Source organism: Cyrtonyx montezumae, unplaced genomic scaffold, assembly GCF_038088225.1.
Source record: "Cyrtonyx montezumae isolate F1298 unplaced genomic scaffold, pur_monq_1.0 scaffold_32, whole genome shotgun sequence".
Taxonomy (NCBI): domain Eukaryota; kingdom Metazoa; phylum Chordata; class Aves; order Galliformes; family Odontophoridae; genus Cyrtonyx; species Cyrtonyx montezumae.
In genome coordinates this window covers 6,319,644-6,343,923 of record NW_027072037.1, presented here as the reverse complement: position 1 = coordinate 6,343,923, position 24,280 = coordinate 6,319,644, and the positions used below count along the sequence as shown (strand labels likewise).

Sequence of the window (24,280 nt, the reverse complement as noted above, 5' to 3'; positions counted from 1 at the left end):
CAGCATGATCAATCACATTCATACCATTGCTTTTCCACACACTCTTATTCAATTTGTGCAAATTATTCAGTATTTAGTAACGAACAAGTTTCAAGCTATTGGCAGCATCCATTCAGTTAGTCTCAAAATGGTGCTGGGTTTTGAAGATACAAAGAAGTCTGACAGTGCACTGCTGACTTTATAGGTTTTTGGTTCTTGCAACAGAATGCAGAACTATTAGTGAACATGGCAGGAGTCAGCCTTCAGAAGATTTCTGTGCACAGTACAATGTGATATTTGTCTGGTACTACAAAATGCTGGGGATGTGGGGTGGGTAAATGTGGCCTGCAATCATTACCAGCCAGGTCTTGATAGATAACTCACAGTTAGCAGAGGGTAGGTGATGTTTTTGTACAACATATCCAACATAAGATGCCTAAGGAAGCTGTGAAGTCCTCATCTCTGGACATGTGTGGACATGGCACTAAGGAACACAGCAAGTCAGGCTGATAATTGGACTTAGTGATCTCAAAGATCTGCTCCAACCTAGACAATTCTGTGTTTCTAAGTCACATTCAGACTAACCAAAAGCTCCCTTAAAACAAAAAAAAATCTGGAGATAAACCAGACATAAGGACATGTGAACATAAAGGATATAAAAATAGTCTATTGCAAACTGCTTGTTAAGAGCTAGTTACCTAATCTGATCTTCAAGAAAATTTTTCATACGTTTGTCCTTTACCACTAACATATGGTGCTCTACTGAGCAAGAATATCCCCTACTGCAAAATCAGCCAAGAATTTCAAGTAGAATTCAGTTTAAACAAAGCAATTTAAGCTTTTCAAAAACAAAATCTAACCCGTCAGCAGCCTGAATCATAAAACTGAACAGAATTTGGTTCCAATGAAGTTTCACAGATTTATTCTCCATTTGATGAAGAAATATAAGTCACATTCAGAGAAAAGTCCTCTGACAGGGCTTGGAATTTGAATATTGGAAGCTTGAACTTATATTATAAAGTACTTCTGTTCTTGCATAAATACTCTTGAAAATATGTGCAGTTTTCCTCCTCTCAGAAAATGTTTTCTCTTCCTCAGTCTTAATAACTCACCATTAAAAAATAGTGATCCTCAGGTTCAGCTCGTAGGTATTTAAAAATGACCTGCTCCATGAATCTCTCCATGAGGTCCCAGTCCTCAACAATACCATGTCGTATAGGCCACTGAAACGAGAAAACCTGTCAACTTTCTATATCATATAAGAATAATAATAATAAAAAAAATAGGAACAGTGAAAGCACCCAAAGCCTTACATCTTCTGCAAGAATTAAAACCTCTCATCTCATAGTCACCATCCTTTATTCTCACTTTAATTTAGAATTATTATTTCAAGTCATCTCATATTCCCAGGTATTTCCAACTGCAATTCTGTGCTGCAGGACTGCAAGGCAAAGAACACACTCTGTTCTTAATCTTGCTATTATTTTCTCACCACACCATACTTTAATCTCTTTTTGTATCAGTTTAATCATTCATAAAGTTGAAAATCATACTTGTCTTCAATATGTCTTCCAATCTGTAAGAAGTAAGGAACATACAGGCAATACATTTTTCAGCATAAATTATCACAGGGATATGTTTACATTTTGTTCAATGTTAGGAACACAGATGACATTTAAGTAATACAGTAGGATGTATAAAATATGATTTTTTCCACATAATTCATAGGCTGTTAACATCTTGTAAGTACAATACGTCCCTTAGTAGGGTATGGAAAATATGATTCACACAGAAGCCACGCTGAAAGCAGCCCTCCACAAAACAATTGTGACAATCCCTGAAGCAAAAGTATCCAATATGTTCACCAATTCATGTGCCACATTAAAAAGATATATTGTTAACAGGAACTTAAACATTCGGCGTTTCTGACTACTTTAATAGCTAATAATTTTGAACACCGACCAACTGCAGATTCAGTGGATATTTACAGAGGTCATCAAGCACCAATATGGGGTACTAGTAAAACAAGCACTTAAGCACGGTAAAAATCAACAAACCAAAAGCACGTAGCTGTTAGAAAGCAACAGATTTTTATTTATTTATTTATTTTTACAAGAAAGCAGAAGTGTTTTTTGAAGCAGCTATCAAAATGGCACAGAACAACACGTAATAAAGATATGAAAATTTGAGAAGCCTTCAGAAAAAGTACTCAGTATTTTCTTACCTTTGTAGCATAGGTAGGTTTATCTATGGCTTCATCTCCTATGAAAAAGTCCAAATCGTCAACACCTTTCATTACCCTCCTCTGAGCCTGGTCACCTACTTTGGCTGACTCACGGATTGCAATACCTTGAAATCAAATCCAAATAAATTGAAATAAAATTAAAATAGCTAAATACATAGGAATCTGTTTCTTTATTTACTTAATAAGCCCTTCCAGAAATAAAAATTGGAAAACAGAAATCATAGTTGCCAGAAAAAAGAAATTATACCTACTGACAAGGCAATAGAGAAGAATACATTCCTGGTGCTCTCTCAGGCAGGATTTTGGTCACCAATCTCTTGTTAAAATAACAGATAGCTCAGAGCCCATCTCTTAAGTTGCATTCTGTTATGGACTACAGCAGTCATTTAACTTGCTCAGGCACTGTGCTCTCCATCAGGAGATACTCTAAGTCAGTAAGTGATGTGATCTTCTGAGTTTCAATTCAGAATTAAGGAAAAGGGCAAAAGAGAAGAAAAACTATGTACTTCAGAACTAAGTATTGGAGTGATTATCCTGGTTGGTGAGAAGAAGGAAGCACAAAGGGGATAAATCAATTTGCAGTGCTACAGAGAAATCTTTGGAGACTCTCATGATTCCCATTATCAGGTTGCAATTCTCACTAAAATTATTAGGTGATGGCTGCTATAGGCAAGGAGATAGGAGAAAGAAAAAAAACAAATCTGGGGCAAGTTATAAGTAAGAACAGTCTGAAGTAATGTAAAATATGGCTTTTTTGTCTATAGAGTTGTTTGGGGTTTTTTAATACATCATCATCAGGCTCTCAATAACATACGGTAGAAAATGCACAGCAGAGAGGCATCATCCACAAAAGCACTGAGCAGCATCAGGACCACAAATTACTGACAAGCAAACAGCTCTTTTGGAAACACATTCAAGTCTCCACGCGTTACCTCAGTTCTATAAAACAAGGTTCATAAAAAATTCAAAGGAAGCACTTGCTATCCCACTTCTTTAACATAAGATGTTAAGATTTTTACAAGTGCTATAGGCATGAATTATTGCTTACAATAGTTATAGACTGTAACCAGCACTGCACCTACATCTGGTAAAGAACATGTACCCCTCTGCCTCTTTGGCCCCAAGGACCATTATTATTTTCTTATCTTTATACCTGCTATCACAAGTGGTCATACGACAGAATTGATGCTTTAATAAGGAGTTAATTGATGAAGTTCCCAAAAAGTAAAGGCAGCCCTTATTGCAATTGGAGATAACCATGAGATAAGAAAAGCCATTATAGAATTGAACAGGTAGTCAGTGCTACAATCTGTACACATAGTATTTGAGAGAAACTACCAAGATTACAATTAAAAACACTGAAAAAGATGTAACATTTTAAATTCAACAATGTTAACATGGAAAACAAAAAGAGAAAATCTGCTCAACATAACCATGTTAAATGGGTACAAACATTTTACTGGGTAAATACACATCTTAAATGAGCATTACCTAACAGGAACAACTTTTCTGACTATTAAAGCGCCTGCAGCCCCAGAGAGAGAGAAGTAAGGCAGACACCACCTGCATATCACTACTTAATTTGGTGGGAAGCCTCTCTCAGATTATCCAGGCAGTAACTACAGTGTCAAGCAGACTGGAGGTGAGCTGCATTCTGTCTACTCAAAAGTCCTAGCAAAGAAATAGCCAATGTAAAAAGGAAATAGGATTGAAGTCCTCTTCATTTGTCATGGCAACCAAGAGGTGATTTAATAAGCACCAGGCCTAGCTAACTGCCAACAAGTTCTGCTAAGCTATACTCTAGCCAATGATGCTAACACAAATGATGTTGCTCCCTGGATAGACAAGAGACTATGAAGGCAAAGCTGAGAGCTGGAAAGCAAGTCATTTTTACTTGTCATAGTGCTTAGCAACAGTGGTGTATCCTAAAAGTTGGAGGGACAAAAAAAATTGACTCACATGATGGAATAATGAACTGAGGTTCCGTATTCCCTGCATAGCCAAGTTTGGTATACCTGGAGGAAGAATGATCACAAGGTCATTATGTGCACACACCTATTAAGGAAAAAAATATATATATCCACTCCACTTCTCACATTGAAGGCCAAATAAGCAATACCACATCTATATTTTCTAGGTTATGCTTTCAAGTGCAAACCTGCTGAGAAGAGAACTCAGAAGTGGTAAATATTTCAGATGCTATTTATTTTTCAGGCACTTTCAGCTTCTCAGAGTTTTTGGCAGTAGAATTTCAGTGATGAAACCTGTACACTCAGTTATGGCAAAAGTTGGGCAAGGCCACACTTCACTGATAAAAGGAAGATGCAGATTTTAGCTTCCCAAAAGCTATCGTAGCCAAAGATGCCACATGACACCATGTATTTGGTTTATATTTTGTCCAACAGAAAGAAAAACCAGCAAATGGTATGAAGCACTGTCTGTCTGTCTCGATATATAAACACATACATATACACTTATCAACTAAAAAATCAGGAAAGAAACAAGTAACTTGAGGAGGTAAAAAAAAAAAAAAGGAATGTAAGCACAAAACCTAAAATCTCTGCATGATGTTTCCTGTCTCCAAGCCAGCTCAGGTTTATATCAACTATAAATCATTAACATCCCAGACTATGAACAGCAGTTCTCCTAAAATAAGCAAACACATCCAGAGGGAGTTTAAAACATAATTATAATTGAATGATTTTTAAACTGAGCTTTTTCTCTCATACTGTCATACTATAGTAGTGGATTGTGAGGGAAATGAGCACTATGTACATGCAGTTTTCGCATGAAAACCTAAAGACACAGCATTGTTAAACAAACCCAACCACACAATTACAACTTATTTAGGATCTCTGTCTATGGTTTGCTATCAATATTTGCAAATGATATCCCTAAAACAGAAGGTTGCTTCCTCATTAACAGCTTAAACAGAAAACACCCCTTTATGGAGTATTTGGTATAAAAATACTCATTAAGAGTCAGTTTGCTTAGATAAAGAAATTAAAATTGAATTAGCAATGACCTTGGAATTTAAATATTGTATTTTCAACATCTCTTCAAAGCTATAGCTTCAACAGACTTCAAGGAATCTTTTTTAAAGGATTTTTCCCCAAGGCTAAAAAGACAAGGGCTGTGTTTCGAGGGCAAGGGTTTGTTGTATTTTTAATCATCATTACACTGAAAGCATATGCCTGTATAATCCAGAATGTTTATGCATACTTTCTCTCAAAAAATATAATCAGGGTATTAAATTAGACTGATTTGTAAAGAAGGCCGTTACCAGCAAGAATGCTTTTCATGATAATTACTGCTTGGTTTCTCCACGTTTTAGAAGGAAGCCCACCTTGGGAATATTGATGAAATGTACCAAACAACAAAGCAGGTGTTACACTGGGACTTGGGATGCATTACAAGATGCTTACTCTTCATTTGTCTCTCTCAAATGAGTTTTGCTTGCCTGCACATAATGGCAGCCAAGGAAACCTTTTTTGGACTGAGAAGACCTAGGTCTAAGGCTGAGAAAGGGCAAGACAGGCAGAGGCTTCAGGAAAACAACGCTCACTGCTGGTCCTCCAGGATACACTGACAAAAAAAAAAAGTCACTGTATACATATATAAGCACAGAAATATGTACACATACTTTTTATACAATTTCTATAGGTATATGCCTATACTAAATGTAGAAGATTCCTTCAATATAGTCAGAACTTAATTCCTAAGTTCATTTTTGGTTCAACATTGAAGGAAGTGAAAAAATGCACATCCAAGAACAACAACAGCGAAAGAAAAACAGAATCCCTTTAGGATCAAACAAGACAGTTTCCAGTTCCCGTGGCATATTTCAGATGTTTTGACAGAAGCAAACAAAAGGGAAACTCAAACCACTGAGGAAGACAAAGAAAAGAAACGAGGCTGACATCTTCCCTTCCTTGCCCAGCAGCTCGCACACATGGGCCACAGCCTTCTCTTCTGCCCAGCAGGACCTGGACACACTCCATCTCCCATGGCAGTACCCAAGAGTACATGAGAGTGGTTGGGTGACCCACTTCCAGGAGCTGCCATGAACATTGTTTGCTTTTATACAAAGCACTTGAATATTCATCAACCTTAAAGGACATAAATAGTTAGGGAGGTTACCTGTTCTCCAGCTTCTTTTCCAATGAATATTTTAAGGACCTGAAACACATTTTTTTTCTCTTTCTCCTGGGCTACAGCCTAGCAGACTAACAGTAATGCAACATCTCATGATCTGTAAATTACAGAGATGGCTTTAGGGAACATGTAGATAATCGGTATTCCAATTTCATTACAAGTAGCAGATTTATTGCTAGCAAGATAGGAACCTACTGGAAACTCTACAAAATGTAGAATATTGAAGACTGGATTAAAGATTAGCAGAAACATGCAGTAGATGAGGGCTGTATTATGAAAGGGAATTTGAAGGAACTACTGAAGAAAAAATAAACACACCTAAAAATTGTGTTGTTCAAACAAGCATATTTAGGTGTTTCTAGTATTGTTCTCTACTATGTACTACTTTACCCAGATGAGCAGTTAGTACACAAATCAAATTGGTCAGTTTTTTCATGAGGAACAGTAAGTCTAACTCCTGCTTCTCCCGAGCTCCAACCATAAGGCAAAATGAAATCCAAAAGAAAATGCAGCATACATGAAGATGACTGCAAAGATGTACAAATGGACCAAACCTGAAAGCAGATACGGAACCCTCAGCCACTTTCAAGGGGGTATATATTGGAAATTTCTTACTAAACCATAAGGACATACAAGGATACCCAGGCAGCTGCTTTATGCATTTTAAAGCAGAAGTCAATGTTTCCCTGAGCAAGCAAGCAGAAAAGGAAAGCCCAGGTGAGAACATGTATGGTGGGAAGGCTTCCTTGGGGAATGCAGGGATAGGACATGGGGTAATGATTTTAACCTGAAAGGGGGTAGATTTAGATTAGACATTAGGAAGAAATTCTTCACCATGAGACTAGAGGGGCACTGGCACTGCTGCCCAGATTGCTGCAGGTTCCCCATCCCTGGAGGTGCTCAGGGTCAGGCTGGACGGGCCTGAGATAAAACTACTGAGAATGTCAAAAGGCCTTAAGAAAGAACTGTAAACTAACAAACAAACAAAAAATAACCCCCCTGTGTGATTAGAAAGCTTCCTCTGATGGATGATGACATACTGCCATACACAGACTGTAGTATCATTATTACAAATATGCCTGAGAAAATCCTAACGTAGGGTCCTCATCAAGATGTGGAAATATACTTTTGTGATGAAAGAACATGATGAAGGAATGGGAATTGAGAAAGAAACAATGCAGTGGAAAATATATATTAAAAAAATCTATTATGACTGCACAATGCACAGAGAATCACCACCAACCACTATACTAATAAACTGCAAATTAGACCCGTAGCTCTGGTAGAGACTAGTAGGACCAGGACTGAAGCCTGTGATTATAAACAACAGCTAATTAACCCCTGCTCCTTATACCCAGAACAGCAATTAGAAATGCATCTCTGCATGTCTCATGTGTAAAGAGCAGAGAGAATAATACTGCACGGAACAACTCACCTCACATCAGAAATACAATAGCGAGAAAAAGTATAATACATTGCAAAGTTCCAGCCACCTTTAATAGCAAAAACAACAACAACAAACCCTTAAATTCCAAGTTCTAAGACAAGTTGAGCTCACTTCCCCCAGAAATCAAGTATTTACTTCTAAGCTGATCAGTAACATTTGGCCAAAGTAAGCTTTCCTTGCTAAAATAAAAATGACTTGAATAAAATATAGCCAAAATAGAAGTACTCGTTGGTGCCTGAAGATGAAAAGCAGTATTTTAAGCCACCCTCGTTTTGCACACCCACCTACTGGAGTTCTGATGTCCCTCAGCTAAATGCCAATTAATAAAACCAGCCACAACGTTTAAAGCCACTTGAAACAGCAACATCAGAGAGGCCTGGTAGTCTGAGGGCCCTAAAAATAGCATGCCCTTCTCCACAAAAGGACTGAGAGCAACACGTAAGCTGATCACTAGAAAAACCTCACTCAAAATGAAGACGTAGTGCATCAAAACTGAAGGAGGACACGTCATTTGCAAATACTAATGGAAAAGAGCAATCACACTGAACAAATTGCTGCTGCTTTCTGCAAACGTTTCATGAACTGTTCATTCTTGATTCATAAAGTCCTCTACCTAATAAAGGAAAAAATGTTAATCTGTCCATGACGATATGTCTCTCACCAAAGCTCTGTACCTATTTTCATACACTCATTGCTGCTCTTCTACAAAAATCCAGCACCATACAGGTGCTGAGGACTGACAGGACTGAGGCCTATTGATGCAAACAACTGGACATTAATCCAGGCTTCTCATGCACAAAAAAAAAAAAAAACAAAAAAAAACCCCAGAATATTTTCATAAACTTAAGTCTACTTACATAAACACAATTAGTGCTGAGACAAAACTCCTCATTCAGTACCAGAGATATAAAATGCATTTTTCTTCTTATGTATGAAATATTTCACAGTGCATCTGCATATACCTTTCTATTTCCCTTACACTCTTCCCAGTTTTTCACCTGATTGCCTTCTCCTGAATCTTTTGAATGAACTGTTTCAAGCTTGTAACCCAAAATACATCCACTCTAACAATAAGAACATTTTCAACCCACACAGAGGAAAATTCCAGAGACTGTATCAGTGAGTCAAGCTGCTTCAGGCTGCTTGGTTCAGAACCTTACGCCTTCTTGTTCCACAAGATTATTTACTTCAGATAAAGTCCCTCAGCAGAGACACTGCAATGTCTCATACATATTTAGACCATTTGGAGGCATGGAAATGACAAGTTCACTTGTGGGCTGTTTCTGAAACAAGCTAATGTACCTGCATACACACAAACTCTAGTAGTTTCTGCAAGATAAGCACTGAAATTGTATTTCAATTATCACTTCTCTGAAAGTATACAGCAAGTTATTTATTTTGTACAACTGATGGTCAATCTGCTGCTCATGCAGCCTCATGCTCATGGAATCACTTCACAAACTGAAAGCAAAGGAGGGCTCTTGCAAGAGACAAGACAGATGCATTTTGCACATTTTCTGGATATTCCAGTTCATACTGCAGCTTTTGCAAAGGACCCACCTAGAGTTCCCCTTTCTTTCCATGAAAAGCTCTTCAATTCTGTGAATTAATATTCCCATAACACCAAAGCTCCTTGCAGAAAAGATACTTAAAATGTCTTCAGAAAAAAACTAAAATAAAATAGGTGGAACCTGAGAAATTAGAATTAATATTCCCATAACACCAAAGCTCCTTGCAGAAAAGATACCTAAAATGTCTTCAGAAAAAAAAACTAAAATAAAATAGGTGGAACCTGAGAAATTACCATGGAGTATGCAATCCACGGGTAGAACTATATGCAAGATGGAACCCATTTCCTATTCTACTCCCAGAGCTTTCAGCTGTGGACTCCAGTATTCTCCACTGAGAAGACTGAATTGACTTCAGTTGATATAAGCAGAGAGAGCATGAGAGACTTGTGAAAGTTTTCTTACAGCTTCATAAACTTCAAAATATGAAATCTTTTTTCAGTAGGTGAAGGCACTAACACAATGAGCTCCTCTGATTAACTGTCACTTCTTTTTTAAATTATCTTTCTTTTCTTTTGGCCTTAACACGATGGCTCAGTTTTGGAAATTTTGAAGGGAAATTTCCAAGCATTACCTAAACCAAAATAAGGCAACGAAATCTTTGCAGAAGAAAGGGCTATTCTTGCAATAAGTAAATTGACAACTCTAAAGCACAGCCTGACGTGCGAAGTTATCAGCTGAACTCACGCACCAGGTCTCTTCTTCCGAGAGCCTTCCAGCAGCGCGGGGCCAAAGGGCACAGTGCATCTCCAGCATCTCCTTCATCACAGCTCCCTCTGACACCTCCCACTCCCGACGCACGACAGCAGTACCAACCGACCCATCAGAAGCTGACGGTCTTCACCAGCCACAGACAGGCAGGAAAGATCCTAATCCCCCCCCCCCACGTAAACACACACACAAGCCGCCAAGAAGTCTGGCAGCGCCGGTCCTCTCCCGCTCCCCGCACTCACCCAGTGCCTCCGTCTATCACACAGGGCGGCAGGTAGCTCGCCATGCTGGGGAGCCGGCCCTATGCCGCCGCCGCCGCCGGCTCCCCCCGGCCCGGCCTCACTGCATGGGCACCGGAGGGGCGGCGGGCACCATGCAGCCGCCTGTCAGCGCCGCCCCCAGGGCGCATGCGCCGACCGCCGGCACCACGTGACGCAACCCCCGCCCGCTCCAGGGCGGCCATCTTAGGGGAGGGCAGCGAGGCTGGCTCTTTCTCCTGAATAGGGGGAGGTTCCGCAGCCTCTCTGGGCAGCCCATCCCAGGGTTCTGTCCTGTTCTTCCTTGTGTATTTATGGCACTCAGCGTATTTCAGTTTCTGCCCGTTGCCCCTTGTTCTATTGCTGCACACTGCCAAAAGGAGTCACTTCCCCCCCCCCCCCCCCCATTTAACTCGACTCCCACACTTTAATTAGTTTAACAGTGATAAGATCCACACTCAGCCTGTTCTGATCCAGATTGAACAGCCCCAGGTCTCTCAGCCTTTCCCTTGTAAGGGAAATGCTCCAGGCCCTTAATCCTTTGTACCCCACCCCTCTGCTGCGCTCCCTCCAGCAATTCTCTTCCTTGAATTCGGGAGTCCAGAACTGGACACAATGCTCCAGCTGCAGCCTCACCAGGGCAGAGTAGAGGGAGGATCACCTTTCTCCACTTGGCTGGGCACGCTGCTGGATGTACCCTAATACACCATTGGCCTTGGCTGCAAGGGCAGGCTGCTGGCTTGTGGCCTGCCTGTTATCCACCAGGACACCTAAGTCTTCCTCAGAGCTTCTTTTCAGCAGGTCATCCCCTAACCTGTATTGGTGCATGCAGTTACACCTCCTGAGGTTCAGGACTGTACACTTGCTCTTGTTGATGTTCATCAGATTCCCCTCGGCCCAACTCACCAGCCTGTCCAGCTCTTGCTGAATGGTTGCACAGCCTTCTGGTGCATCATCCCAGCTTCCAGGAAGATACTAGGCCCAGTACCAACCCCTTGGGAATGCCACTAGTTACAAGCCTCCAACTAGACATTGCACCATTGATCACAACCCTCTGAGGGGTACTCTGTCACCCAGCGAGCAGACACTGACCAAATATGCATTTATCAGGTTAAAAATTTCTTCTAGACCTCACACAGCCACAAGGGATACAGTAGAGGAAGAGAAGGAGGAGAAAGAAAGAGTTCATCACACCCCAGCAAGCACTGCAGATGCTGCTATCCCCCAGAGCAAGGCTTGCCTCACAGGTCACGTCTCAGTGGCAGTGGGGTTTGCCCCACCAGCATTTAACCACTCACTTGTGAAAACACATATTGTGTTCCTCTGTGTGCAGGTGGCTGTGGCACAGCCCACATATCCTCCGAGCTGGCCACGAGCAGATCCGGAATACACCAAATTAATACACAAGTCTCAAAGCATTTGAGAAAACAAAAATAATAAACTGGAACAAACATCACCTGCAAAGTTGTCGACACCTTATTTACATACACAATAATGATTTCTTATACGTGACTCAGCCATGGTCATACTGTGAGTGAGTGGTAGCACCAGAAATAGCCCCACAGATGCTTTGGCCCTAATGTTAACCACAGGGACACATTTGTTAACTGTGGGGATGTCTTTTTATCACCCTTTCCCAGCCCAGCATCACTGTACAGAAGCTCACACAGAAACAGGCTTTATATGAAACCATGAAAATGGATCCCCTGGTCCTCAGAAATGCCATCTTTGGTGCAATAACTGCATACTGTGGCAGATGCCTGTGGGGTTTGTTCAGCCATTTACCCCACACCGAGCTCATTCGTTCAACATATTTGCTCACACCGGTCCCCTTAGAAATTCTGGAAGATAGCAGAGCATGGTGGAAGCCAGCCCAATTTGTGTGTTGGAAGGGCTCCCTTATCAGCGCGCTGAGATAGCTAACAGGCAGGCGCTCATAAGTGCACACAAAGACTGGGGATTCAAGGTGGATGGAAATCATCTGCTTCCTCTTCAAGACAGTCAAATCTAAATGGCACATTAAGGGCACTGCTTTGAGATCCATCAGGAAAGAAAAAAAATAGAAAGAAACAAAGAAAGAATTCTTTGACTTCCTTGGCCAAAATTTCTCCTCTCACATGCTGTCACACAATATGCTATACACCCCCATATGCTACTTGGGCACATCTCTGCAACATTTCTTACCATTCTCAAGTTCCCTTTCCACCCCCCCACGCCCCCCAGCTGTGATGGCTGAGAAGAAAGCTTCATCTGGAAGAGGAGATATTGTCATAGTTCACATGTAGCCTGCAGGCTGTAGAAATTCAATTTGCAAACAGCTGCAGAGGTTTGAAAGGTTTGTGCCCTGCCCTTTTCTTCTTGAGCTGTTTATTGCCGTCCCTGGGGCATTGATTACTACCCCCTGGCTCTCCCAGCTGTTTGCTGGAGTGCTCCCTAACCCACTTCAAGCAGAATCAGCTGAGATAGTTCAAACAGTTTAAGTAGGTGCTGTCACTTATGCCTGAAGAGGGTTAGGGAGCATTCAAATTCCTTTGTTAGGAGAGAGGAGGGGATGGGATAAAGCACTGTAACATTTTGAGCTGTTCCAGCTAGATCCAGAAGATTTAGTCCATAGTCAAGTAGCATAGAGACAAGTCCATTGAGAACCTGAAATAAAACTTAAGCCAGGACACTATTGTGGCCAGCCCCTCTGCTCTGTGTTGGTGAGGCCTTATCTCAAGTACTGTGAGTAGGTGTGGAGTCCCCAGTACAGGAGAGACATGGACCTGTTGGAATACACACAGAGGAAAGCCACAAAAACAATTCAAGAGGTGGAACACCTCTCCTATAAGGACAGACTAAGAGACCTGGAGCTGTTCAACCTGGAGAAGAGAAAGCTCCAAGGTGACCTGACAGCAGCCTTTCAGTACCTAAAGAGGAGCTACAGGAAAGAAGGGGACAGACTCTTTACCAGGGTCTGTGGTGACAGAACAAGTAGAAATGGTTTCAAGCGTAAAGAGAGTAGATTTGATCTAAGGAAAAAGGCTTTCACAGCGAGGGTGGTGAGGCACTGGAACAGGCTGCCCAGAGATGTGTTGATGCCCTGTCCCTGGAGACTTTCAAGGCGAGATTGGATCAGGCCCTGGGCAACCTGATCTAGCATTGGTGTCCCTGTTCATTGCAGGGAAGTTGGACTAGATGGCCTTCCAACTCTAAAGATTCTATGATATATTATCAGTTGCTGGTCTTACCTGGCAGCAATGAGAAATGTATTATTTATACATCCATATAATTTATACATCCAGGTGAAATATTCAAACTCAGATAGCTAGCAATTGTTTAAATGAAAACAATGTTAATTCCTCAGGCAGAAGAGGAACTAGGAGACACCTGAGTCACACAGGTAAACTTATGATAAATTTTTCCTTCAGCATTTGGAAGATATCATGGCTTTGCCCTCAAAACACAGACATTATTATTTCTACTTTTATGCTTTTAGCCAGTTTAGATAATGACATCCCGCCACCTTTTGTACAGTGCAGGCCACAACAGCTTGACAAGTTTAAGCTATACTAAAAGGAAAACAAGACATCCAAGGGGGTTAGGTAGTCTCAATTTGAATATCTGTAGAGCCTACCATGAGTTACATGATTAAAGCTCTGCTGCTTTACAATGGTTTGTCTACACCTCTTTTCAGCACGGTATCCACATGCCTTTGAGGAATGTATCAAGTGATGTGGCTAGTATCTGCCGTTCTTTCATTTTAGTCTCAAAGGGAAAACTGTGTAGGCAGCAGAGGGTTGGGCTTTATTTTCAGGTTTTTATTTTGATGTGTTGATGCCACTGTATGTTTACAATAAAGAAGGTAATCCAAAGAAGTAGATGCTGAAGTTTTGATAACTCTTAACTCCTGTGAGACTTGTTTTTACAGCAACAGAGCAGAGAAACTTCTTAGGTAACTGAAACAGTGAGTGTGAGCTCAGCCGAGAAAGGTCAGTATGGAAGAGATGGATGGGGTTGGTGCATCTAAACTAGAGATGAACTGCGCACTGTGTTCTAGATTATGCACCTTAAAAGCTGATGGTGTCAAACTCATATATATCGCAATACTGTTTTGAAGAAACAGTAGTGGCAGACCAGCTGCAGTCACATAGGCAATCTGCCAGGAGGAGACAGGTTCCTAAACAAAATGCATTCAGAAGCTCAGAGTCCAGGGACACCACTAATTGTCAGTGCCTAGCCTCAAATAAATGAGGCTCCAAATCAGATCTCCTTTGCTTACATAACCTCTCCCCCTGCTTAAGATCAGCTTCAGTCAGCTCTTTTTCATTGCTGATCTGTAAAAGCATTAGGCTAACTTGGTGGCACCGATAAGAGCAAAGATTTTGAAGGGCTATACTACTGGCATTTATGTTCACATTGCCCAAGCAGCTTTCTTTCAGGCTGTAGGTTTGTGATGAGTTCTAGGTAAAGGGATAGATGTGAGCATATATTTCTTCCATTGCAGCTTCTTTTAGAGGAAACCTTCACAGGGGCCCCATGAACTTTCTCCTGCACCCCTGCCTCCATGCAGAGGCCTGTAGTATCTCCAGTCAAGAAATATGAGGGTGAGAGAGCACTACTGGCACATCTCCTGAAGTTTCTGTTCCATACAGTCATCATGCTCCATCCAAAATAATTTCAGCTATGTGTTGTTGGTTTTTTTTTTTAATACTTTCAAATCTCATGCTTCAATCTGTAGTTAAATGGCTGGTCAGCACTGTTTCTCTAAACCTTGATTTCCAGTAAGTAGTGGAAATTTGTTATCAGATCTTATCCTGTGAGCTGTTTTTGAGTTAGATATACTACACCCTCTAATTTTTTTTTCATCTGACAAGCCAAAAACTGTGCTTACATATTGGTCACAAATACATGATTGCAGTCTTGTTTTCTAAGTAGTAAAAATGATGGCAGCATTAAAAAGGACTCACTTCAGAAGCTTGAAAAGTAACAGTGTGAAAGACAGGTCTTTAATCCCTAATCACCTCTAACATGAGGCTAGTTTAAGGGCAGCTGCTACGTAGCTGTCATCGTATAATCACTAGGGCAGGTCATTGGTGTTCACACACTAGAAAGCACAGGAGTATTACTCAATCACTGGGAAGGAAATTGCTGGAAAATCTGAGCTTTTCCCTTTGCCACAGCCAAAAAAAAGAAAAAGAAAGAAAATAGCAACTCAGGGCAAACTACTCTCACAAAGATACATCTGGAGAGCACACATCAACCCATCCTATATTTCTATAGACCTCTAAACAGCTTCTTCTAAGACCACCCTTCTACATACTCCATCTGTAATTTAAAGCACATGAATAATCCTACTGAAAACAGCAATCATCCATACCTCTAAGCTTACATACCAACTAAATAAGTGCAAACTGGGGCCTATACAAGCTTTAATTCCCACCAAACTGTTGACCTTAATATATCGTGGCAGAAAATCACAAGCTGCTTATGCAAACAATAAAAATTACTTGTCTTTATACTGGTCACTTCTGTTATGAGACAACTTAAAAGCATCCATGGTTTGGCTGAAAGGCAGAGTTGTACATCTTCTGTACAAAATATGACATTTCTGAAAGTCTCTTCTATTTGTGTATCCCACTTCTGTGTGATCCTTTAATTGCCTCCTATATATATGAGGGGGAACACTGCCATTTCTAGCACTGCCTGCTCCAAAGAGGCCTTTATGCCCCAGGTAGAATCTCTCTGTGCTTCTCAGGTTTATAGAACACCATTTGTTTCTGCTTTTTTTTATTTTGTGATAGGGTTGAACAGAATTGGAACCCAATATTCCCACTGAGATTGCATCACCAGCCACAATATGACCAACTGCTGCCTATCTTCCTCTTTGTATAAACCACTCTGGATTGACTGTTGATGTATGTTTTATTAAACAGTGCACAGTGCCTTCCCAGCTCTCTTTCCTGAGTGGATACTGTTAAGTTAGATCTATTCAGAAACGTTTTGGATTCTACCTAATCTATTTTCTGTTGGTACCATACTTACCACCATGGTAGCTGAATTCTGTAGTATCTTTGAGGTAGAAGCTACGCAAAGCTTATTTTAAACCACTCCCATTCTTTGCCTTTTAAACTGAGTTCTAACAATTTCAGCTTACTCCAGCCAAGAAATTACCCTTCTGCTCTTCATAAATAACAGTCTGAAATTTGAAACTAATCCAGCGCGACCTGGGAGCCTGTTTTAGCTGGGAATATCCACCACAGTAACTCTGACAACTATGTTAACAATACCTCTTTATTTAGATACTTCTCTAAGGGAAAATGTTGTGATAGAACATTTGTAATTAATGAAAGCAATAGTTCTTCAGACTCAAGCAAAGCAACAAGACTTCAGTAAGCTCTCATGCTCACTGTCACACCTTTTAACACTCTACCTTGAAATCTGGTTATCGTTAACATGATAAAACTCTGACTACATATGCATGTACAAATACAATATATAACTGCATTACCTGTTTGTTTTTTTTTAAATTGAACAGTTTTTTGGTTCCATATCCTCAGTGCTGTATACATTATAATGCTGTACCACTGATCTTGCCAAACAAGATCTAATTTTAGAAATAATACAAAGCTACATGGGGGGTTTTATCCCATCACTTCCAAGGAAACCTGGAAAACAACAGGAGGTTTAGCCAGTACACGGGGAAGGTCTGAACTGCCCCATTCATCCCCATCTTCCTAAACAATGCTGCTGATATCTAATGCTGCAAAATTAAGGGGAAAAAAATAAGACAACTGCTCATATTGAGCACGGAAACAGTGTAAGGTCAGCTGTATGTTTCTAGTTTTTAATATTAATTTTAGTTTTCATTTTTAAATTCCTTGTTAGAGTATTCAACGTGGTACTCAAAGGGAAATAAAGCTCACTGATAGCTGCTGCCCTCACTCCAGTTTTAGCATACTGGGCAACTTCAATCAAGCTTGAATAAAATGTAGAGGCTTGAAAGATTTAAAAATTCCAAGCAGACGTAGAAAGAAAATAGCCAAGAAGCTAACAGGGAAAAGCCCTCACAGATAGAGAGATCACAGCATCAGCAACAGCTAGACCATTAGACAACGAAGTAACACAGCAGACATCTTCCAAAGTGTCAATACATTAACGTCTATGGGCTTAATCTGTCTGAAACTGCTACAGAAGGGAGTCAGAACAGCACTGAACAAGGAGTGAGTGATGAATTTGTCTTCCTTGGAGCATATATGGCCACACAAATCTTTATCTTCTTGGCAACAGATGCATCACAGCCAGTTCTGAAAATGGCGAGTCAGGGTGTTTAAATGAACACACACACACAGAAGATAGATTAGAAGGTATTCCAGAATGCAAACAGCAGCCCAGCTCCACACTGTATAAGATTACCCCACTACAAGAAGTGCATCACTTCAAAGGCAACTACACAAATATGTGCAAAACTTTCCTATCCAGTGGTGTCCACCCTTAAAAGCACTGCAGATTCAATAACCCACCAGCTTGGAAACCACACATCTTGACTTCTGTGCACTGATGGGAATTTTTTCTCCTATTGCTGCCTGAATATCAAAATGTCAACCACATAACTTCTATGCGATGTACAAGGGCTGCTCTGAAAGTAATGCCTCCTACTTTATGATATTGGCCTAAAACACTATAGGTGGACGTTGGTGGTATGGCAGTAGAGGGTGAACCATTCTGCCAATATTCCATTATATTTTGTTGCTGTGCAACAGATGGCAGCAGAGGGGCAGTCTGACATGGAACAGCACATAAAGCAAAGGTGCATCATTGAATTCCTCTGTGCAGAAAAAGTGGCATCCACTGACATTCACCAGTCCTTGCTGAAAGTTTATGGAGACCAAATAGTGAGCGAAGTGAGGTGGTAGGTGGTGTGTTTGAGCAGTGGTGACAGCAACATGAAAGGCAAGGCATGTTTCAGGTTGCCATGCAGGTTTGTATGAGCATGGCATGCAGATTCTTTTTCATCACTGGAGAAAAAGCATAGCTAATGGTAGCACCTATGTTGAAAAAACAGTACTCTGTAACTGCGAATTTGATCTATCAAACAGTGTTTTTGTACTCTGGTATTTGTTGTAGCTTCTATAGAAGTGAATAGGAGGCATTATTTTTAGAGCAAGCTACATCGTTTTTATCAAATCTCAAATACATTCAAGTTTTGTGGTTTGGTAAGCTTCCCGTAACATTTTGTTCATAAAGCATAGATCTGTTTGTCACAACAATGCCATATGATACCTCATCTGAGGCCCAGGAGAGTTGCTTGTAATTCAAAATTGATTTCTTCATAAAGACCATGAAGCAACGAGATCGCAATGGTCTGATGAGAGTCGATCTCAACATCTTCCTACCCAGCCTACCTCTGCAGATAGGTCAGCCAGACTAGTTCAGACAAGCAATTTAGTTTGCTGTTTGTTTTGTTGTTGTTTTAAATACATCGAATGAATCAACACATGAACAAAGCAGCAACATATTTTTCCAGTTACTAAATATATTTGTTAATCAGCCAAACCAGAGATATGAAGGAGCCTGTCGGTGGAAACAAAGCCTTTGGTTCACCAAGTCACCACAAGAACTGTCACACACAACACAAACATCATTTTGATGTAATCAGTGTTTACAAAGACATTTACCGTAGCCCTACATAGCTGCCCAAAGTAGTGGAGATCCAAAGAACGTGTGACAGGATCAACCCCAGAGGCACAAAATGGGATCAGACCAAGCCTTCCCTTAGGAGTAAGGCTGTAGTCGGTCTCAAGCACCATTAAAAGCAGTATGCTATTCCTTGTCTCCACAATCCCTGGTATTTATATCAAATATCTTTCCAAGTCTTTCCAAATCACTTCCCCAAGCAGCAGAATTGTTTTTTTAAAATAGGCTTTGGGGGAAAATCTTGTGAATACTTCAGGTTGCAGCAAGTCACCCACCAGAAGGGCTCCGAGGCTGCTGCTGGCACACAGTTCTTGGAGGTGGAAACCCAACCTTCCACCAAGGCCAGGGGCTAATTCTCTTCAGGAATATGAAAATACCAGCACATTCTTTCTGCCAAGGGAGAAATTAGTTGTTTCCTCCAAGAAAGGCTATCCCGCAAAAAGATTCACAAAAACTAGGCCAGAAGTAGAAGCAGAGTCAAGAAAATACATTTGGGGGTGGGGGGGGGGGCTTTTGCTGATGAAATTAAGGATCCCAAAGATCTCTACTTGAACTTAACTCACACAGCAAGTACTCTTCCATTCTGCAGTAAAACCACAGGTTATGAGATGTTGTGTTTACTTGCATTTCACAGGCCATGCATCCAAAAGCTGCCACCCACTGCAGAGCACTCAGTCATGCTAGTTCTGCTGCCAGCTGCCCACTGATTTACATTTTTTTTGCTTCTGCACCTCATGCACCAGGAAGATTCATGCCTGCCTTATTTTTCTAGGTTGTTCTAGCCCAGCTGACATCGAAACTTAACATTTGTCTATGTGAGATATGAGAGGAAATCCATCTTCCCAAATGAGTGTTTTCATCTTCAGCTAAATGGAAAAACATAACTTTCTCAAATACTCTTCACTGTTTCTTCTCCCTCAGCTCTTGTCTCCACTAACGCTTCCCTGCCTTCAATCCCACATTTTTCTTTTTGTTTGCAACACATTAACTAACAGATAAAGTTGGGCTTTTCCATAAGTAATAGAACTTTGCTAAGGAATTACAAAATGTTTTGGTACCAAAGCTGTATAAAGCCAGAGCCCCACACTCCAAGTCTCCTCTATCTTAACTTCACCATCTGTGAAAACAAAGACTTTTAAATCCACAGCCCCTAGGTTTCACACCATACCTCCACATACAGAGAACGACAGGTCTGTTCAGAACCTGGAGAAAACTGTAAGCATTTGCAAATAGCTCTTGATCTCTGCACTGCAGCAACTGGTAGCAGTGACAGTGCAGCGGTGTGGATTGGGCTGCAGGTGATTAACCAAGTGGGTGGCACATCTCACGATCTCTTCACTCTGCTTGTTGCCCAAGCAAAGAAGATAAAAGTGAAATGTACTCACCCATGCCAAAAGCAGACCCTCAGCTGAAGCAGACACACATCCACTCCACAGTTGTGTGAGTCCTTGTATACCCAACCTCCTCTTGCTTATATTCCCACTCTAATAAGTTAAGGCTTGAAGCAGCTCTTCAGAGCAGCTACGGATGAAGCATTTCTTGGGAACTTGTGTGGGTGCTGCGCCTTGCTTCAGTTATGGGTTGTTCCTTTTTTTTCCCCCCTTCACAAATTCAGCTATCATTACAGTAGCTTAGACTATCACATGATGGAGTTGAAAATAAGAAAGGCTATCAGTCAGTGCAAGCAGTGATGTGAAGACACGGTACTAATCATCTCAAGCTCTGACAAGAAAGTAGATATCACACACATAACACAGGCAGATGCAATCAAGCAGCTGCACCCTTTACAATAGAGCAGGTTTTCCATCTTATCTACTTATTGCAGACCCACAATTATTTTTCCACTCGGCCAGGCACTATATCTCCCTCAGGAAAGGTATGGAATTGACTTAAAAAAAAAAAAAAAAAAAAAAGGAAAGGAAAATGTTTCTTACTGTTTGAAAAAATGTATCTGCTTCACAGCTTTAGGGGTGAAACATGAGGTTAATGTAACTTGGGAGCTGAGAGTTAGAGAGGATGGGGCAATAGCTTAAAGATCACCCAACAGGCACATCTGCCCAGCCACTACCTCAACATTTCGTAAGCCCTTCCTTACAAAGTAATGGCTCCTTGCCCTGCCCTTGACCATTCGTACTAGAATGGTCAATAAGTATAATGTGGAACAAGTCCCTTCATTTGTCTAACACAATACAATTTTAAAATAAGTGAACAAATAAAAAGCATGCTTAAGTCTATAGCCAGACCAGAGCCCTTCGACCTACATTATGAGCAAATCCCAACTTCAGCTAATTTGGGGATACTCCCAAATAGTGATTCTAACCACTTGCTATCATGTCAAGTTGCTACCACAAGAGCTAACCAAACTACAGTACATTTTAAAAATAGACTTTGCACTTTAGAATACAAACTTAGCTGAGGTCTAGAAAAGAAGAAACATGTTGAGCACTTAATGCTGTCTCAATATTGCTGTGAAACTTTTGTACTTCCTGCACAGCTCCCTAGAAAAAAAAACATCATCTTAGTAGATATTCATTCTTCTTTTTTAAAAAGAAAAAAAAAGGAAGACCTACAGAATTACAAGCCAGTGAGCCTCATGACTGCATGTGAGAAGATCGTGGAACAGATCCTCCTGAAAGCTGAGTGAGACAGGAAGATGATTTGAGAGAGTCACATAGCTTCAAAAGCAGATCATTTCTGACCAATCCAATGGCCTTCCATGATGGAATGATGGCATCAGCAGACAGAGCAGGACCTCTGACATGGTCCAGTGCCACATCCTTAACTGGAACTCAAAATTGCAGAGACATAGATTTTGAAGGCTAGGAAATGGATCATGAGTTGGTTGGACGGCCACAGCCAGAGGGTTGTGGTCAATGGCTCTACATCCAGGTGGAGGCTGGTCTGAGAGTGGCACTCTTGACATCTTTATCAGTGACATAGATGACAGGATCAAGTGTGCCCTCAGCAAATTTGCTGATGACACCATGCTGAGTTGATATGACAGAAGTAAGAGGTGCCATTACCTCTCATCCTATCACTGTTACCTGGGAGATGTAGGCTGGAAGCAGGAAGTGAAGGAGCAGACTTGAGGTACGAAAGGAATACATGCCTCACTAGGATCAGGCATTCCTAGGGTTTCCCTGTGAGGATGGATGGTTCTTCCCCTGCTCTCTCTCAGCAGTTTCACTTGACAAACTTGTCTGTGGCTGTCTAATTCATTGTAATGGAGATCCACCACTGAACTACACTTACTGTTTTCCAGCAGGGACACTGCCTGCTAAGGGGCATGTTTCAGACAAACACTGCCAGCATTTCCTCCAGTGAACTAGCCTTTGGGACTTTATGTCTCTGACTTTGTCTTACAGCACTAAACATCTTCTCACCTAAAGCAAAACTGCAAGCAGCCATGCTGTTGCCTGCAGATTTCACACAGCCTCCAGCACAATCACAGAACCTGTGAGCAGCTCGGGTATATTTAGAATCCCACATTGTCATTACTTTCATCTTACAAAAGGGAGGCGAAAAAAAAAATCAAAGAAGAATGGAAGCAGATGATAAACACACAGCTGGAGAATGTCAGCAGTCACCTCAGCACTGGCTGGGCCTGATGCACCTGTTGTTTAACTGAAAGGGAGCAGGAAACCCGGAGAAAAGAAAATCAAAGTTAATTTCTACTGCTGTGGTCAACACATACTGTGTGTACAGTAGTTCATCTAGCCATACAAAGGTCAACACAGTCATGTGGAAGCAGAGATGCTTGTAATTAATGATTTAAATAACAGTTGTTGTGTAATTGGCTTGGATTGTGAAACATGATATTTTTTCCCAAGGCAGGATCCCAAGAGAAAGAAGAAAATATCAAAGATGCAGATGAAGTTGGAACTCTGCCTTGAAAAGCTACTTCCACAATCGCTCAAACTTATCAGAACTGCTTCCTCTTGGTTCGCCAGGCCTCTAATTTATATCTGTTAAAACATTTGCAGAGTTGCTTGCAAGGAGAGCTAGCTCACCTATTCACTGTTCCCTTTCACTATTACTAAGACTCCTCATCTATCTAGCTTTGTTTAATTCCTCAGGGGCACCTCATTTCTTGAGAAGTTGGGGGTCACTTGCTCATACATGCTTTAATTATAATAATGGATAATATTACCCAGATAATATTTTTTACCTCCACTTTACCTTTTCATTTAACCTAGGGTATTGAGTACTACACTAGAGAAGATTTCATTTGTCAGAAATTATTTGCCAAGAGTAAGAAAGAAAGGGGGGTAGAGATCAAAAGTCTGGGTATTTTCTTTAGTTGTTCTCAAAATAACTATTAGGTTCACTTTGGTAGAGTAGGAAAATAACTGCAGTCAGCTGATGACTCCAGAGAATTGAGTGAAAAGAACTCTTCTGGGTTGCAATAACTCCATGACTGTCTAGGTAATTCAAGACTTAATGATATCATCCTTAAATTCAGGAAAGAAAGAAAGCAATTAAAGAAAATAATTTAAACAAGTTTTAATAATGCTACACTCAATTAGAAGCTGATCTTGGACTATGATCACAGCAACAGAAAGATTTGTTGCCAATTGCAGTGGCCTTTGTGAATACAGTGACCTTTACAAATGGCATCAGACACCCTACTCTTGATGTATAGAATCCTTGTAATTGCTTTTATCATGGATGGCAACTTATGAAATACCACATGGACATGGAGAGCCTCCAAGAAATCTGTGGTCATAAATCCCACAAGTTTACAAGTTCATCGTCTGGATGAGGAGCTACAAGATACAGTTTAGTAGCTTGTAGTAACAATAATAATAAGTGGACAGCTGGACTGAATGATCTTGTAGGTCCTTTCCAGCCTTATGATTTTATGATACAACATCTCCACAGAACCACAGCGGAAGGAAACAATCAAATGGTCTACTCACCCACGTTCCAGGCTCACAATGGAAAAACTCCAAAGGGAGCAATCTCCAGAAAAAAAAACCCTTCCCCAGTGATGGTCAGTCCTCAAGTGGGGTCTAGGAGAGGTGGAGCCAGACTCCACCCCTTCTGGTCACACAGGTGAATTGCCTTCACCTGTGCTCCTGTGGCTGACTCAGTGCTTGCCACAAGTGATCAATCAGTGGTTCAGGCCGTGGTTCATTAGTTCCCATATGTAAGTCCAGGTTAGTAGTTGCTTGCAGCTCTTAGAGAGACATTTGGCAAAATTGTATTTGTTAAAAATTTGGTGGTGTCAGGGGTTTTCTAC

At 40.9% G+C, this 24,280-nt stretch overlaps 1 protein-coding gene across 3 annotated transcripts in view; it reads right to left on the bottom strand.

Annotated features, from left to right (window-relative positions):
* Positions 1-24,280, bottom strand: part of ACTR3B (actin related protein 3B) — a 43,285-nt gene that overhangs the window by 13,750 nt on the left and 5,255 nt on the right. For 2 of the 3 annotated variants that reach the window (XM_065745006.1, XM_065745008.1), the window contains exons 1-4: positions 10,348-10,499; positions 4,184-4,239; positions 2,204-2,328; positions 1,092-1,202 (exon numbers count right to left, since the gene is read on the bottom strand). In XM_065745006.1, the coding sequence (XP_065601078.1) occupies positions 1,092-1,202; positions 2,204-2,328; positions 4,184-4,239; positions 10,348-10,391 (336 nt within the window). In that variant the 5' untranslated portion in view covers positions 10,392-10,499. Of the gene's footprint in view, positions 1-1,091; positions 1,203-2,203; positions 2,329-4,183; positions 4,240-10,347; positions 10,500-24,280 lie in introns of those variants that run through there. The other variant, XM_065745007.1, reaches the window with a different exon arrangement.